The 16,393-nt window shown below is 44.2% G+C and overlaps 1 protein-coding gene across 1 annotated transcript; it reads left to right on the plus strand.

Annotated features, from left to right (window-relative positions):
* Positions 1–15: 15 nt before the first annotated feature.
* Positions 16–14,399, plus strand: LOC5512195 (cubilin). Its single transcript, XM_032381582.2, has 12 exons — positions 16–261; positions 2,588–2,623; positions 3,259–3,669; positions 5,025–5,396; positions 7,123–7,521; positions 7,878–8,440; positions 9,041–9,212; positions 9,545–9,747; positions 12,699–12,870; positions 13,231–13,381; positions 13,713–13,930; positions 14,139–14,399. Exons 1-12 carry the CDS (start codon positions 231–233, stop codon positions 14,291–14,293), a joined length of 2,883 nt encoding a protein of 960 aa, XP_032237473.2. The 5' UTR covers positions 16–230; the 3' UTR covers positions 14,294–14,399.
* The last annotated feature ends 1,994 nt before the right edge of the window (positions 14,400–16,393 follow it).

Genomic DNA, 16,393 nt, shown 5'->3' on the forward strand with positions numbered 1-16,393 from the left:
TAAGCAAAACTAGTTTGCATGCAGAAATACTAGAAATACAGTTGAAGAATGTCCGCCTCCTAGATAATTGCTCAAATATACCCCGATTCTAAACGCAAACGAAACTTTGAATCAATTTTGGACATTCGCACCAGGTTCCCTCTGCTGCTAAGGGCGAGGAACGCCTGCATAATACGAGACGCCGCTGTCCCGTTGTAAAAGGTGGTGGCCAGATCGAACAGACCATCGCCATGTCTAACGAGCTACGCCTGCCATTCTGCGGTAAGTTTTAGATTCAATAGATTAAACAGCACTAGCTAGTGGATTTTCGTGTGTAGGCTGTTATTTTTGCTCAAAATGCGACCAATATGGCAACGATTTGTGAACAATAACATTATATTTTTATTTAAAAAATATGCACAGATCCTGTTTCAAAACAATCTCTGTTTTACTCCAGAATAACTTATACTTGATGGAAATTAATACAGAGAGAATTTAAATAAACAAGGAAAAGTAATCGTTTAAACGTTTCGATCGAATGCAAAAACACATGTTTGTCTCGTGTTTTACGCGCGATGAGAGCTGATGCTTATGTCTGCTTTAAATTCAGTTTCCATTTTAAGTTGAATATTTTAACTTTATTGTGAGATTTTTCGGGTAAATTTTACTGAGTTATAATTGGAATTTGTGCTTGATTCCAAAAGGAATATATTTTCTTAAAATGGAGATATGGAGATCCTGATAAACAAATCCACATGACGCCAAAGTACTGCATGAATAATATTTGTGACATTCGCTGTCCCAGCACAGGCTTACCAACCTCACAGTCAGTCTCCAGTCAATCCCAGTAACTAGCTCGAATATTTTCACGATTGATCACCTCCTGTAATTGTCCTATAATTGTCTTATATCCTGGAATAAAGGTCACAATAAACTCTCATTGCTGTGTGATGTGTATTTATTCAGAATAACCGGTATTTCTAACGTTTGAGCAGTTGAGGGCTCCGCGTTACTATATAGAAGTAAAGGCAGGCAGGCTTCGGAGACATGCGATCAGATCAAGCGGCCAGAATTTGGAGTACGAGTAAAATCTTGAAAATCAACCACCACAGTGCGGTTGAATATAAATATTTCCATGTCCCCAGCAATTTTCGGCCTCCCAAACAAAGTCTTTCTACCAGTAAAGGCTAAGTTTTTACACATATTGGCAACCCAGAGACAATAGAGGAATCCGTGGATGCAACATTCGAATTCAATTTGACAGCGTGGCTTGAATAAACCAATCAGCGCGTCGCTTTACCGACAGCATGCATCTGGTGACAATTAGCGTTGCATCCACGGATTCCTCTATCGTCTCTGGGTTGCCGATATGTGTAAAAACTTAGCCTTTTCTGGTAGAAAGAGTTTGTTTGGGAGGACGAAAATCGCTGGGGACATGGAGATATTTATATTCTACCGCACTGTGGTGGTTGATTTTCGAGATTTTACTCGTACTCCAAATTCTGGCCGCTTGATCTGATCGCATGTCTCTGAAGCCTGCCTGCCTTTACTTCTTTTCATAGGTATCTAGTAACGCGGAGCCCTCAACTGCTCAAACGCTAGAAATACCGGTTAGTCTGAATAAATACACATCACAAAGCAATGAGAGTTTATTGTGACCTTTATTCTAGGATATAAGACAATTATAGAACAATTACAGGAGGTGATCAATCGTGAAAATATTCGAGCTAGTTACTGGGATTGACTGTAGACTGACTGTGAGGTTGGTAAGCCTGTGGTCCCAGATTGTACATTCTGTTATTTAAGTGTTCCCATCTCTCACCAAACCATAGTCGCTATTATGCTGTTTTATCTAAGCTGTTGAAATGCTTATGGCAATAAGAGAGATGCTATAGGTCATTATATATGCATATTTTTTGATTTCTCTAGAGGTTGAATGGGTGTGATAGTCTGTCATAGTACAGTCACCAGGCTGAACATCCTTATAAAATAAGGTTCTTATGAAACAAAAAGAGTGTATGTAAAAATTTTGGCCCCTCGTTTAAGTCAATAATTTTTCAACCAAACACTGAAGTTTCTTAATTTGATATTGGCCAATAAGTAAATTATTTCATTCTAAGAATTTTAAATTATCAGACTTTGAAATAATTTATAGCTTGTAGGTAGTTGGTGTAGCATTGAATCACAGATCATTGCGGAATTGGGAAAAAATGTTAAACACCCCCTAAAGGATAGCAGTTGGTCCAATTTTTTTACCTTAAATAAAAGATAGGATAATCACCCCTGTCTACTTTGCTGGAGAGTCCCCCCCCCCCCCCCCCCCCCCCCCCCCGGGCATTTCAAACAAAAATGGTTAAAGCACACAGTAACTAGCATTAGATGAGATTGGCACTAAATAAAGACAATACCGCTTTCACTGATCAAAATTAGCTTGGCCATTCTTCAATTATCAATGTTGAAACAACACAATTTCACACTATTAGTGCATTTTTCCTATCAAGTATTAGCAAATTGTATGTGTTTGACATGGTTATCTATTAGACAAACACTACCTCAGATAGTATATTTTATTACATTGTATTTTTATCTTACTTTTCTTTTTTTGCAGGTCTCATTGCCTTTTTACTTGTTGCTTGTACTAAAGGTAGGGTTTTTAAATGCACCCTTTTTTTCCTCAGGGCAAACACTGTATGTTTTGTTTCGTTGAAACACCTGAAAAAAAACCTGGGTTTTTAAAAGTGGGTTACTAATGCTGGTTAAAATTTGGGGTGTTTCAAAACCCTTGGACATTTCCCTGTATTTGTTATTTTTTTTTGTTTTCATTAAAAATATTGTAGAAATATAAAGATACTGCAAATGTGGAAAGTCTCAGATTTATTTCTCCTTCCCTGCCCAAGATTAAACCACTGTCTTGGGGTGCGTGGGTTGCACAGATGGCAGGGCACCACTCTCTGTAGTGCCTTAGCCTCACACCACCGCGTTCTAGACTGGTTTCCAGGTGCAAGCGTGAAAAAAGCTTGCCGTTTCTCTAGTTCATTCTTACAGGTGATTCAGGTTTCATCAGTTTTCCCCCCCTCTCCTCCCCCTTCACAAAAAAACAACAATTTCGACCCTAAGCTATGTTATGTTCAGACATAAGTCTATTCTCCCATCTCGACTTTGACATTGCACATTTCAGCACCCCACCATCAAGTAGAGTACCTACTTAAATTAATTTTTTCATTTATTTTCATTGCTACACATCTTATGACTGTAACTATTATTTGTCTTTAATTGTAGGTGCTGATGTTTGTAACAATGACACTGTGGCGACAAACCAAATAACACTGAACATTGGAGAGTTGGGCAAAGTTATTAGAAGCCCTGGAGAAGGGATTCCGCAGCACTATCGTGCAACGTGTGGTTGGCAAGTTACAGGCCCTGCGCACTCAGTCATATATATACGAGTGTTCCAATTCAAATGGTCTGTGTACACAAGTGGGGATGATTGTGATAAAGAAAATTTTAAAGTATTTGACGGATCTGATACCAGTGCACCTCTCATTGTTAATTACTGCAAAAATAAGCTACCTCCAAAATCTGTAATTTCTTTGTATTCCACTGGCCCAAGCCTACGAGTCCAGCTAAAGACTTCTGAAAATCCTGTCAATACGTCATTTATTTTCATTGTTGAGGCTCTCAAGGCTGATGGTGAGTACCCTTTTACCAAAGTGTCAAGTTGGGAAGGACCATGAGGGATCACGAGGCGGTAGACTCAAGTAGGGCGGAGTCCTGAAGGGGCTGAGTCAAGTAGGGCGGAGTTGTGAAGGGGTGGAGTCAAGTAGGCGGAGTTGTGAAGGGGTGGAGTCAAGTAGGGTGGAGTCCTGAAGGGGCTGAGTCAAGTAGGGCGGAGTTGTGAAGGGGTGGAGTCAAGTAGGGCGGAGGCGTGAAGGGGTGGAGTCAAGTAGGGCGGAGGTGTGAAGGGGTGAAGTCAAGTAGGGTGGAATCGTGATGGGGTGGAGTCAAGTAGGGTGGAGTCGTGAAGGGGTGCAATCAAGTAGGGTGGAGTCATTAAGGGGTGGAGTCAAGTAGGGTGGAGTTGTGAAGGGGTGGAGTCAAGTAGGGTGGAATCGTGAAGGGGTGGAGTCAAGTAGGGTGGAATTGTGAAGGGGTGGAGTCAAGTAGGGTGGAGTTGTGAAGGGGTGGAGTCAAGTAGGGTGGAATCGTGAAGGGGTGAAGTCAAGTAGGGTGGAGTCATATGGGGGCTGGTCCAAGTGTGCTAGAGATATGTACAAGACATAGATTCACCTACAGATCGGCCAAACCTGCCAACTGGAAAAGCCAGCTTTCTGTTGGTGGTGATTTATTGTTGCAGTTAGCCAATATATTCCAAATGAAATATGTTTCAGATTGTGGGAAACAGGAAAACTTTATCTTTAATCAACTACTGCCTTACCCTTCAAATATATTTCATTTACTGAAGTTGAGCAGGCTTCGTTGGCAGGCTCTTTGTAATCTCAAGTATGTTATGTTTTTGTAATCTCAAGTATGTTATGTTTGAGTCTCTAGAGGGGACCACTGTCTCTATTTCGGGGGGGAGCCAGGCCTCTTAGCATGCTACCCCCCCCCCACCAGATCATTCACTCTTGATACAGGCCTCTTAGCATGCTACCCCCCCCCCCCCCCCCACCAGATCATTCACTCTTGATACAGGCCTCTTAGCATGCTACCCCCCCCCCCCACCAGATCATTCAATCTTGATACAGGCCTCTTAGCATGCTACCCCCCCCCCCCACCAGATCATTCACTCTTGATACAGGCCTCTTAGCATGCTACCCCCCCCCCCCCCACCAGATCATTCACTCTTGATAAAGGCCTCTTAGCTACCGCATCCCCCCCCCCACCAGATCATTCACTCTTGAAACAGGCCTCTTAGCATGCTACCCCCCCCCCCCCCCCACCAGATCATTCACTCTTGATAAAGGCCTCTTAGCATGCTACCCCCCCCCCCCCCCCACCAGATCATTCACTCTTGATACAGTACAGCGTTCTTTATTTATTTTCAGTCTGCAAAAATAATGATATTCGGAACCTACCAGAAGCCAGTAGAACTCTTGCCAACTTTTCCAGTCCTTACTTCTCTCAGCTTAAAAACTACCCTCGCAACTCACACTGCAGCTGGAAATTAACAGCACCAGCAGGGAATCTGATCAAATTGACATTCAAGGAGGTCAAGGTTCGCTGCGACAGTGGTGTCAATGTCTACGATGATGCTATTGGGTCGGATGAGAACATGGTAGTGTCCCTCTGTCGCTATAATAGCCTGGAGCAGCGCACATTCTACTCCACAGGTCAAACCCTGTTTGTCACTTTCAAGAGTAGCGATAGCTTTGACACTGATGAGGGGTTCTTAGCATTCTATCAAGCGATCAGTCCAGGTCAGTACCCAGCATTCTATCAAGCGATCAGTCCAGGTCAGTACCCAGCATTCTATCAAGCCATAAGTCCAGGTCAGTACCCAGCATTCTATCAAGCGATCAGTCCAGGTCAGTACCCAGCATTCTATCAAGCGATAAGTCCAGGTCAGTACCCAGCATTCTATCAAGCGATCAGTCCAGGTCAGTACCCAGCGTTCTATCAAGCGATCAGTCCAGGTCAGTACCCAGCATTCTATCAAGCGATCAGTCCAGGTCAGTACCCAGCATTCTATCAAGCGATCAGTCCAGGTCAGTACCCAGCATTCTATCAAGCGATCAGTCCAGGTAAGTACCCAGCATTCTATCAAGCGATCAGTCCAGGTCAGTACCCAGCATTCTATCAAGCGATAAGTCCAGGTAAGTACCCAGCATTCTATCAAGCGACGAGTCCAGGTCAGTACCCAGCATTCTATCAAACCATAAGTCCAGGTCAGTACCCAGCATTCTATCAAACCATAAGTCCAGGTCAGTACCCAGCATTCTATCAAGCGATTAGTCCAGGTCAGTACCCAATATTCTATCAAACCATAAGTCCAGGTCAGTACCCAGCATTCTATCAAGCGACGAGTCCAGGTAAGTACCCAGCATTCTATCAAGCGACGAGTCCAGGTCAGTACCCAGCATTCTATCAAGCGATTAGTCCAGGTCAGTACCCAGCATTCTATCAAACCATAAGTCCAGGTCAGTACCCAGCATTCTATCAAGCGATAAGTCCAGGTCAGTACCCAGCATTCTATCAAACCATAAGTCCAGGTCAGTACCCAGCATTCTATCAAACCATAAGTCCAGGTCAGTACCCAGCATTCTATCAAGCGACGAGTCCAGGTCAGTACCCAGCATTCTATCAAACCATAAGTCCAGGTCAGTACCCAGCATTCTATCAAGGGATAAGTCCAGGTCAGTACCCAGCATTCTATCAAGCGATCAGTCCAGGTCAGTACCCAGCATTCTATCAAGCGATAAGTCCAGGTCAGTACCCAGCATTCTATCAAGCGATCAGTCCAGGTCAGTACCCAGCATTCTATCAAGGGATAAGTCCAGGTCAGTACCCAGCATTCTATCAAGGGATAAGTCCAGGTCAGTACCCAGCATTCTATCAAGTGACGAGTCCAGGTAAGTACCCAGCATTCTATCAAGCGATCAGTCCAGGTCAGTACCCAGCATTCTATCAAACCATAAGTCCAGGTCAGTACCCAGCATTCTATCAAGCGACGAGTCCAGGTCAGTACCCATCATTCTATCAAGCGACGAGTCCAGGTCAGTACCCAGCATTCTATCAAGCGATAAGTCCAGGTTAGTACCCAGCATTCTATCAAACCATAAGTCCAGGTGAGTACCCAACATTCTATCAAGCGACAAGTCCAGGTCAGTACTCAGCATTTTATCAAGCGATAAGTCCAGGTCAGTACCCAGCATTCTATCAAGCGATAAGTCCAGGTCAGTCTCTAGTATTCTATCAAGCGATAAGTCCAGGTCAGTCTCTAGTATTCTATCAAGCGATAAGTCCAGGTCAGTCTCTAGCATTTGCCTAATGGTTTACCCAATTTTGTATTTCCAGAGGGACTTCTATTAAGTGGTTTATATTTTTTATGGTATGATATGGACCGTAAGAGAGCACTGACATGAGAGAGTACCTACCTTTGGCATTCATTCATCGTTTGATATATTTGAATTATTTTCATTTCAGGCGTATCTTGTTCATCAAGTAACTCTGAAGACTCTAATAAGAACATAATCCTTGCTTCAAAAAGTGGAACCATCACATCTCCTGGCTTCCCCTCATCTATCCCTAATAGCCCTCTTGAGTGCATTTGGAAGGTGTCTGCCCCAGCTGGTCAGGTGATCCGCTTTGATATGGATTCTGTTGATATTGACTATTTAAAAACATGTCCAACAAAACTACAAGTGGTTACCGGGGGTTATGGGAATCTCTATGACTTGGAAGAGCTAAGGTGTCAGAAAGTGCCATCATTTGTGACTTCGTCAGATGGGAGGAATGCATGGGTCCGGTACGAGCAGGATGCAGATGTGACCAAAGAGCCGCGACCAGCAGGATTCAGTGTGAGCTACACGTCATTGCCTCTCAGTGAGTACAGTATTCCATCTGCTGTAACAGAGTATTGACTACTGCCACTCCAACACCAACTTTCATCAACTTTCAACTCTCGTTTTCATGCTGTATTCAATGTGAATGAGGGTGAAAGAATCATTTGCATTCAATAGCATTAGATATGGGAACTTACAGTTTTAAATGTTAAAACATTTGCCTTAAAGCTAAATACCTGCTTTAAACAAAGGCCAGCATTACAATAACATTAGAATTACTGTTTTTTAGTTAGTATGTGTCAGTGTCTATATCAAAGAATGTATGGAAATTATGCAGTTTATTATCTATTTTCTTCTTATTTGGTTTCTACTACAATAACAGATGTTTCTTCACAGCTAAGTCTGGCAGCTGTGGAAATGACAGCACAATTGAGCTCCAAGGAGAGGGTGCATCATTTCGTAGTCCCAACTATCCTGAAAGAAGCCCTTCTAACATGAGATGTCGCTGGAAGATCATTGCACCAGATGGCATGATTATCCAGTTGAGGTTTCGCTCATCCTGGAAGTCCAAATGCAACAACGAATGGTTTAAAATCTATGATGGCGACTCTACCTCTAGCCCTGAGCTTAAAAAGGTCTGCTATATAGGACGGCTGAAACTCTACTCTACAAGTAATAAAATGTTAGTAGAACAACTTACTCGTGAGGACACCAAGGTCCATGGCTTTGTTGCTACCTTCACTGCAGTCAGAGCAGCACCAAAGTCATATGCCTGTCCTAGCATTCCGAAGCCAGGAGAGATGAAGGGTAAGATAGCAAGCCCAGAGTGGCCCCTCCCATACCCCAATCTTAGTCACTGTCGGATAAGTATAGAGGTTCCATTTGGCCATCAAGTAAAGCTGACCTTCACTGCATTTAGTCTTGAGGACAGTCAAGGATGCAAAAAGGATTCTGTTAGGGTAAGTTTGGAAACATTTTTTTTCCTATAACCGTAATTGCTCATTTTAGCTCTTAGTTTAAAAAAATCGCCCTAATTCTTGTGTCCACTCTGTAGAGAACCTTGAAAATTTCTCTTTCATATAATCTGGTGTTAAGTCATTTCAGTGATTTAGGCTAAGTTCAAAGTCGTATTATCCAAGAGCCGTATTTAATGCAATTGCATGCAAATGAAGATGGAACAATTGACTCGATTCATTTGCATGCATTTGCATTGAATACGGCTCATGGATAATACAACGTTTGAACTTAGCCTTAAACACCATGAGGCATTTCATTCGTTTTACTCCGGGAAGAAATGGGATGCCCTAATGCAGGGCTTTAAGCTAATTTTAGTTCCTCTCTTTTTATTGAACAACGAAACACATACTGGACTATTTGTTGGAGAAGTTAGTGTTTAATTTCCTTCATGTTTAATTCCTTGAATTAAATTAGTTTTTATGATTAGGGCTGAAGTAAAAAAAAATTAAAATAAGCGCTACCCGTTCCAGTAAGTGCCCTACATACTTTGATATGAGAGAATTTGTTAAGCGTATGACCTCTCTATGTATGTCTTTCTTCAGGTAGAAGGGCGGGATAAAAACTTCTACTGGACCACGCTTGGTTTCCTATGCGGAAATCGTACCACTCCTTTCTCTCTCAAGTCAACCGATAATGAGATGATAGTCTGGTTTTCGTCTGACCTGACGGGACGGTCTGCAGGCTTTGAGGCTGAATATGAAGCAGTGCGTGATAGTAAGTACCACAAAAAGTACTCCTACCTTAATATTCAGGTCACTATATCTTATGCCCCAAATTAACCCCCAAACAAGCAACTTCCAAAATGCGCCCCAGCGACGAACAAGAGACAAATAATTTATTAGAATCCACCTATTTAACAGGCCATCCGCTATAAATTATAAGTCACATCCTCAAAAAAACTAACAATAGGCACACTGCTTTTACGATTTAAAATATTTTTTTGCGTTTTTCATCAAAGATTGTTACGTAATCAACCGGGAGTAAACTAGTGTCAATGCTGCTTTGACCCTTTGAAATCAACTAAAAAAGTTTTATCATTTTTGTAGCCTCATTTGGTAACTGCACTGAACAGGGAAAGGACAACATTATCCCAGTCACCTCCACTGAGGCAGGATCTATTAGCTCCCCTCGCTTCCCTTTGCCCTTCCCCACCAACATGAGGTGTACATGGGTGATCAGAGCCCCACCCGGAAAACACCTGCGACTCGCATTCAGTGACTTTGAACTTGGATTCTGCAAAGATAACAGTGTAAGTAAGCTTGCAATAACAAGCACACCACCTGAATGCCATCCCTCAGTATACAGTACCTATAAGACAGGTTATAAGTACACTTATTACTTATTTACCCCGATTTATCCTGGATTTGTGCGAGGTATTGTTTCTCTCTTCCAGTCCCACTTTTGATTCACTAGCAGCTTACTATCAATTCACACTACTAACACCCAGCCTCACGTCTATGAACTTGGCCACCACTAACACCCAGCCTCACGTCTATGAACTTGACCACTGCTAACCCGCAGCCTCACGTCTATGCATTTGACCACTGCTAACCCGCAGCCTCATGTCTATGCATTTGACCACCGCTAACACCCAGACTCACGTCTATGAACTTGACCACCGCTAACACCCAGCCTCACGTCTATGAACTTGACCACCGCTAACACCTAGCTTCACGTCTATGAACTTGACCACCGCTAACACCCAGCCTCACGTCTATGAACTTGACCACCGCTAACACCTAGCTTCACGTCTATGAACTTGACCACCGCTAACCAGCAGCCTCACGTCTATGAACTTGACCACCGCTAACACCCAGCCTCACGTCTATGAACTTGACCACCGCTAACACCTAGCTTCACGTCTATGAACTTGACCACCGCTAACACCCAGCCTCACGTCTATGAACTTGACCACCGCTAACACCCAGCCTCACGTCTATGAACTTGACCACCTCTAACACCCAGCCTCACGTCTATGAACTTGACCACCACTAACCCGCAGCCTCACGTCTATGAACTTGACCACTGCTAACACCCAGCCTCACGTCTATGAACTTGACCACTGCTAACACCCAGCCTCACGTCTATGAACTTGACCACCGCTAACACCCAGCCTCACGTCTATGCAATTGACCACCACTAACACCCAGCCTCACGTCCATGCATTTGACCACCGCTAACCCCCAGCCTCACGTCTATGAACTTGACCACCGCTAACACTCAGACTCACGTCTATGAACTTGACCACCGCTAACACTCAGACTCACGTCTATGAACTTGACCACCGCTAACACCCAGCCTCACGTCTATGAACTTGACCACCGCTAACACCCAGCCTCACGTCTATAAACTTGACCACCTCTAACACCCAGCCTCACGTCTATGAACTTGACCACCGCTAACACCAAGCCTCACGTCCATGCATTTGACCACCGCTAACCCCCAGCCTCACGTCTATGAACTTGACCACCGCTAACACTCAGACTCACGTCTATGAACTTGACCACCGCTAACACTCAGACTCACGTCTATGAACATGACCACCGCTAACACCCAGCCTCACGTCTATGAACTTGACCACCGCTAACACCCAGCCTCACGTCTATAAACTTGACCACCTCTAACACCCAGCCTCACGTCTATGAACTTGACCACCGCTAACACCAAGCCTCACGTCCATGCATTTGACCACCGCTAACCCCCAGCCTCACGTCTATGAACTTGACCACCGCTAACACTCAGACTCACGTCTATGAACTTGACCACCGCTAACACTCAGACTCACGTCTATGAACTTGACCACCGCTAACACCCAGCCTCACGTCTATGAACTTGACCACCACTAACCCGCAGCCTCACGTCTATGAACTTGACCACTGCTAACACCCAGCCTCACGTCTATGAACTTGACCACTGCTAACACCCAGCCTCACGTCTATGAACTTGACCACCGCTAACACCCAGCCTCACGTCTATGCAATTGACCACCACTAACACCCAGCCTCACGTCCATGCATTTGACCACCGCTAACCCCCAGCCTCACGTCTATGAACTTGACCACCGCTAACACTCAGACTCACGTCTATGAACTTGACCACCGCTAACACTCAGACTCACGTCTATGAACTTGACCACCGCTAACACCCAGCCTCACGTCTATGAACTTGACCACCGCTAACACCCAGCCTCACGTCTATAAACTTGACCACCTCTAACACCCAGCCTCACGTCTATGAACTTGACCACCGCTAACACCAAGCCTCACGTCCATGCATTTGACCACCGCTAACCCCCAGCCTCACGTCTATGAACTTGACCACCGCTAACACTCAGACTCACGTCTATGAACTTGACCACCGCTAACACTCAGACTCACGTCTATGAACATGACCACCGCTAACACCCAGCCTCACGTCTATGAACTTGACCACCGCTAACACCCAGCCTCACGTCTATAAACTTGACCACCTCTAACACCCAGCCTCACGTCTATGAACTTGACCACCGCTAACACCAAGCCTCACGTCCATGCATTTGACCACCGCTAACCCCCAGCCTCACGTCTATGAACTTGACCACCGCTAACACTCAGACTCACGTCTATGAACTTGACCACCGCTAACACTCAGACTCACGTCTATGAACTTGACCACCGCTAACACCCAGCCTCACGTCTATGAACTTGACCACCGCTAACACCCAGCCTCACGTCTATGAACTTGACCACCGCTAACACCCAGCCTCACGTCTATGAACTTGACCACCGCTAACCCACAGCCTCACGTCTATGAACTTGACCACTGCTAACACACAGCCACACGTCTATGAACTTGACCACCACTAACCCGCAGCCTCACGTCTATGAACTTGACCACCGCTAACCCCCAGCCTCACGTCACATTGTTTCTAACTTTGATTGATAAGTTTGATAAATCTGAGGCCGGCCATGTGCCATTGTGTCTTGTTTTGATTGTTAGTATGTCTTAGTCGCAATGGTGTTCACTTGCCACGCTCGTGCACTGAGAAAACTGTAGCGCGCCTCGTTAAAGCATGGTTTCAAGCCACAGCCTGGTGATAATGGTTGTTTTCTGTTTGATAATGGTTGTTTTCTGTTTGATAATGGTTGTTTACTGTTTGATAATGGTTGTTTTCTGTTTGATAATGGTTGTTTTCTGTTTGATAATGGTTGTTTTCTGCAGGTGGTGATCCGTGACGGGGACTCGAATGGAAGGCTGTTGGGGGAATTCTGCAGTAGAGACCAACCTCCGGTCTTCTTCTCCACTTCTCGTGATCTTTGGGTCAACTTCCAGTCGAGTCCTGGATCCAACCCTTTCAGAGGCTTTAAGGCACATTACGAAGTAGTATCTAAATGTAAGTACATTAACTTTACTTATACTGCAAAAATGGAACTAGTCATTCACCAAGTTTTTTTTTTTTTACACAACAAGACCTAACAGTGAACACCAGTGTTAAAAGTACAAAGATCTGACAAGGGAAGGTTTGGCCAGACAATCAAAATGTTAGTTATCTGACCAGGAAGAGGCACATCTTCATGGACATTGTTTCAGTCTTTTGCGCTAAATAGCGTTTTCTGGTATAATGTCTTTGCGCTATTATGATGTTTTTTTTTGTATAATCTATTTAGTTCCCTCACGCTAAGAAAGCGTTTTGGAATAGATATTTAACTCGATTAGTGCCTATGACTTACTCCAAACATCTTTTCTCGTATAGTACCTTTGACTGCATCGTGTAACGACGCACAACGTGTTACCAAGATTAAGGGCGAGACGGGCACGTTAGCCAGTTACGAGTACCCTCTGCATTACCAGAACAACGTTGAGTGTGTTTGGATCTTAACCTCTGGAAGCAGCAAGGTTATCAAGTAAGAATCTGAGGGTTATCACGTAAGACAATATAAAGGCCATCTTTTGAGAGAATGTCGTCCCGACACATTACAACACATGACAACAAACATAACAAGCTCAACACTACAACTTTCGCGTCAGCGGGTTCTCTACAAAATCTCGAGATCTCAGTTACCGAGAACAAGAATACCGCTCATTCCCATACTGCTCCCTGCTCCCAGACCGGACTACGCTTATGCATGCTTGAAGATCCAGCGTACTTTGCGGGCGCTCCCATAACCTTTGGGAGCGCCCGCAGTGTACGCTGGATCTTCGAGAATGACGCTTATGCTGTATGTACTTTTCCAGGTTGACATTTGACACGTTTGACCTGGAGTCGAGCGCTAGCTGTACCGCTGATTATGTTGAAGTTCGTGATGGCAACTTTGTTGGTGACGTCATCGGTAGATACTGCGGCCAGGGGGGGCCTGGGACCGTGACATCCAGTGAATCCTCCATGTACATCAAGTTCCATAGCAACGGCAACGTCACGGCGACGGGTTTCATGGCTACATACACCAGCGCTTGTGAGTTTGCGAACATACTGAATTATGTCAGTGCACTTACCCAGTAAAATGAGCCAGAGCAAAAAGAGCGGGATTCTAACCGGTTCCAACTGGTAAAACTGCGGTGTCCAGCCTTTGCAGGAGACACTAAAGATCGTAGGGAGGGGGGGGGGGGGGCTTTATTTTCTTTTCTCTTCCACCCTATTCATGTGGATGTTTTTTTTTACAGGGTCCACCCGAACAATTGTATTGATTGCTGTATTCAGCTGTGCGGGAGTAATTGGCTTAATAGCCGTGCTTGTTGCGTGTTTGAAATACAAGCCGTGCTCATCTACTGATTCAGACGAGACTGGTGCAGATGTTCCTCTCAACGACAAGGAGTGAAGGCCTTCTTGCTATCACAAGCCATTCCATCTGACGACAAGGGGTGACCTTGCTAGCACAGTACATTCCACACAAAAGTTTCGGGTATTGAATTCGCCAATCAAAATAGAAAATCTTACGCGCTGCGTGTAGTGGAAACGATGTGAAGTCCCCTCGCGATTTCGTAATTTCCATTTTTAATTTATTCAGTGAATTAGCTTATTAACAATTCTTGGTTCATCTAATTGCAATTAATACCCTTAGAAATTAGGCAGCGGATGAAAAAGAGTGGTTTTCATTAACCCGTTGAACAAAGTGTAATAGGGAGGAATGAGACTCGTACCCAGTCGTTATTTGCTGTTGCGGGGACATCCACAGGAACCCTGAAGAGGAGACGGAATTCCGACCACGAAACTGCATCCTGACCGTTATGCACCGTGCGCTTATCCAACCTCTCCAAAATGCATTGCGCGGCGTCTGGGTACGAGACGGGCAGGAAACGCGAGATAATGGAATTAGATGGCAAAAAGTGTAATACGCTAATGTGTAGTTCGCGGGTTAATGAAAATCACTCTTAGCTTACTCAGGCACTCAATTCTGTGGGCCACGGATCTCAAATGCAAACCAAGACTGTTTTTCTAATTTATAAAAGACATTTATTTACGTTTGGGGTCTGAAATGTGGAAAGCCCATTTAATGGCCCGGCCCGGGACTTTGTTCAATGCAACTGATCTATTGGGACTTGTAAAAGACACAAACCAAAACCAGCGGCGTAGCCATGATTTTTAACATGGGGGGGGGGGGCGAAAGGGACTTTCAAGGCGGTTTTGTCATTATTTTAGATTGTCTTATACACTTACTGCATTTTTGGCTGCTAAAGGGGGCCGAGCCCCCTAGGCCACCCCCTGGCTACGCCCCTGAAAACAACAAGTTTGGGTTTTCAATTTATTACTATCACGTCTAATTTGATCAGGTGTTATATAGGTGACTACAATTAATATATTACAAGAAAACTTTTTACAAAGAGCGTATAATAGATCTCTGATCAAATCTTAGATAGCAGTTTTTTTGCACTATTTCACAAGAGAAAAATCGCTGGTGTGAAATAAAGAATAAAAAAAATACATTATTGTCTTTAAAAACTGTAGTACCTGTAGGAGAGTTCGGGTGCCAGAAAGAAGAGAAATGTTTATAACGTATACACTTTAGATTTCTCTTTCCTCCAGCTCTCCTTTACTCAGCCTTCTGCCTCTATTAAACCCTGGTCCCCTTACTTGAGGATAAACATAAGATGAAACCTAAACACAAAACCAGCGACTTACTCTTATGATAATTAAATTCTCTGTTATGTATCCCAGACTACTCCCTCGTTATTGCAATTTACAAAATTGACAGTTAGCTTCAGTTATCCGTAATCACAATGGGTATAGTAAGAAACCTGGTACCAGCACCCACACATGTTCAGTATTATGAGAATTCATGTTTTACAATCTCCAATGTGACTCCTTTTTGTGAAAAAAGTGAACTTGGTATTCATCCGTGGTATGGCTAATCAATGGTTGAGGGGATCTAAGGGGGAAGCACAATATAACAAGTACCATAACACCAACTCTGGTTTTAGTGGTGGTTACATAGTGCCAACCGGTTCAAAGGGGGCAACCTATAGTAAGTGCTAGCTTCAGCATGACCTGGGCCCAGGCCTCCTCTGTAATAAGCTTGAGTCAATAAGGAGTCCTGAGCACGAGAGAGGGCCTGGGCCCAAGTACTTGACTAGAGAGGGACTGGGCCCAAGTACTGAACTAGAGAGGGCCTGGGCCCAAGTACTGGACTAGAACAGTCTAAATTCAATACGCTGCCACAAAGTAAATTCTAAATTCAAGGTTCACACACTCCTGATCAAGAAGTCCTTAACCTCTAGGCGTTTTTTTTTCCCTGGCAGCCTTCTAGGTCCCACCGCCCAGCAGGGGATCCTGTGCCAATCACGCACCAGCTCAGAGGAAAAATCTCTTTTCCTGTGAATCAAGGACTGCATATTGAATACAAACTAAATTAACAGTCACTATAGCTACTCTAGACTCTACTGACAGTAATCATGGCTACTCTGGACTCTACTGACAGTAA

Source organism: Nematostella vectensis, chromosome 10 (assembly GCF_932526225.1).
Source record: "Nematostella vectensis chromosome 10, jaNemVect1.1, whole genome shotgun sequence".
In the NCBI taxonomy this organism is placed as follows: Eukaryota; Metazoa; Cnidaria; class Anthozoa; order Actiniaria; family Edwardsiidae; genus Nematostella; species Nematostella vectensis.

Excerpts from the sequence above, each read along its gene's own strand:
- LOC5512195 (XM_032381582.2), top strand. The coding sequence starts at position 231 with ATGTCTAACGAGCTACGCCTGCCATTCTGCG. Across the intron at positions 7,522-7,877 it reads CTACACGTCATTGCCTCTCA|CTAAGTCTGGCAGCTGTGGA; the intron begins GTGAGTACAGTA and ends GTTTCTTCACAG. Across the intron at positions 13,382-13,712 it reads GGAAGCAGCAAGGTTATCAA|GTTGACATTTGACACGTTTG; the intron begins GTAAGAATCTGA and ends GTACTTTTCCAG.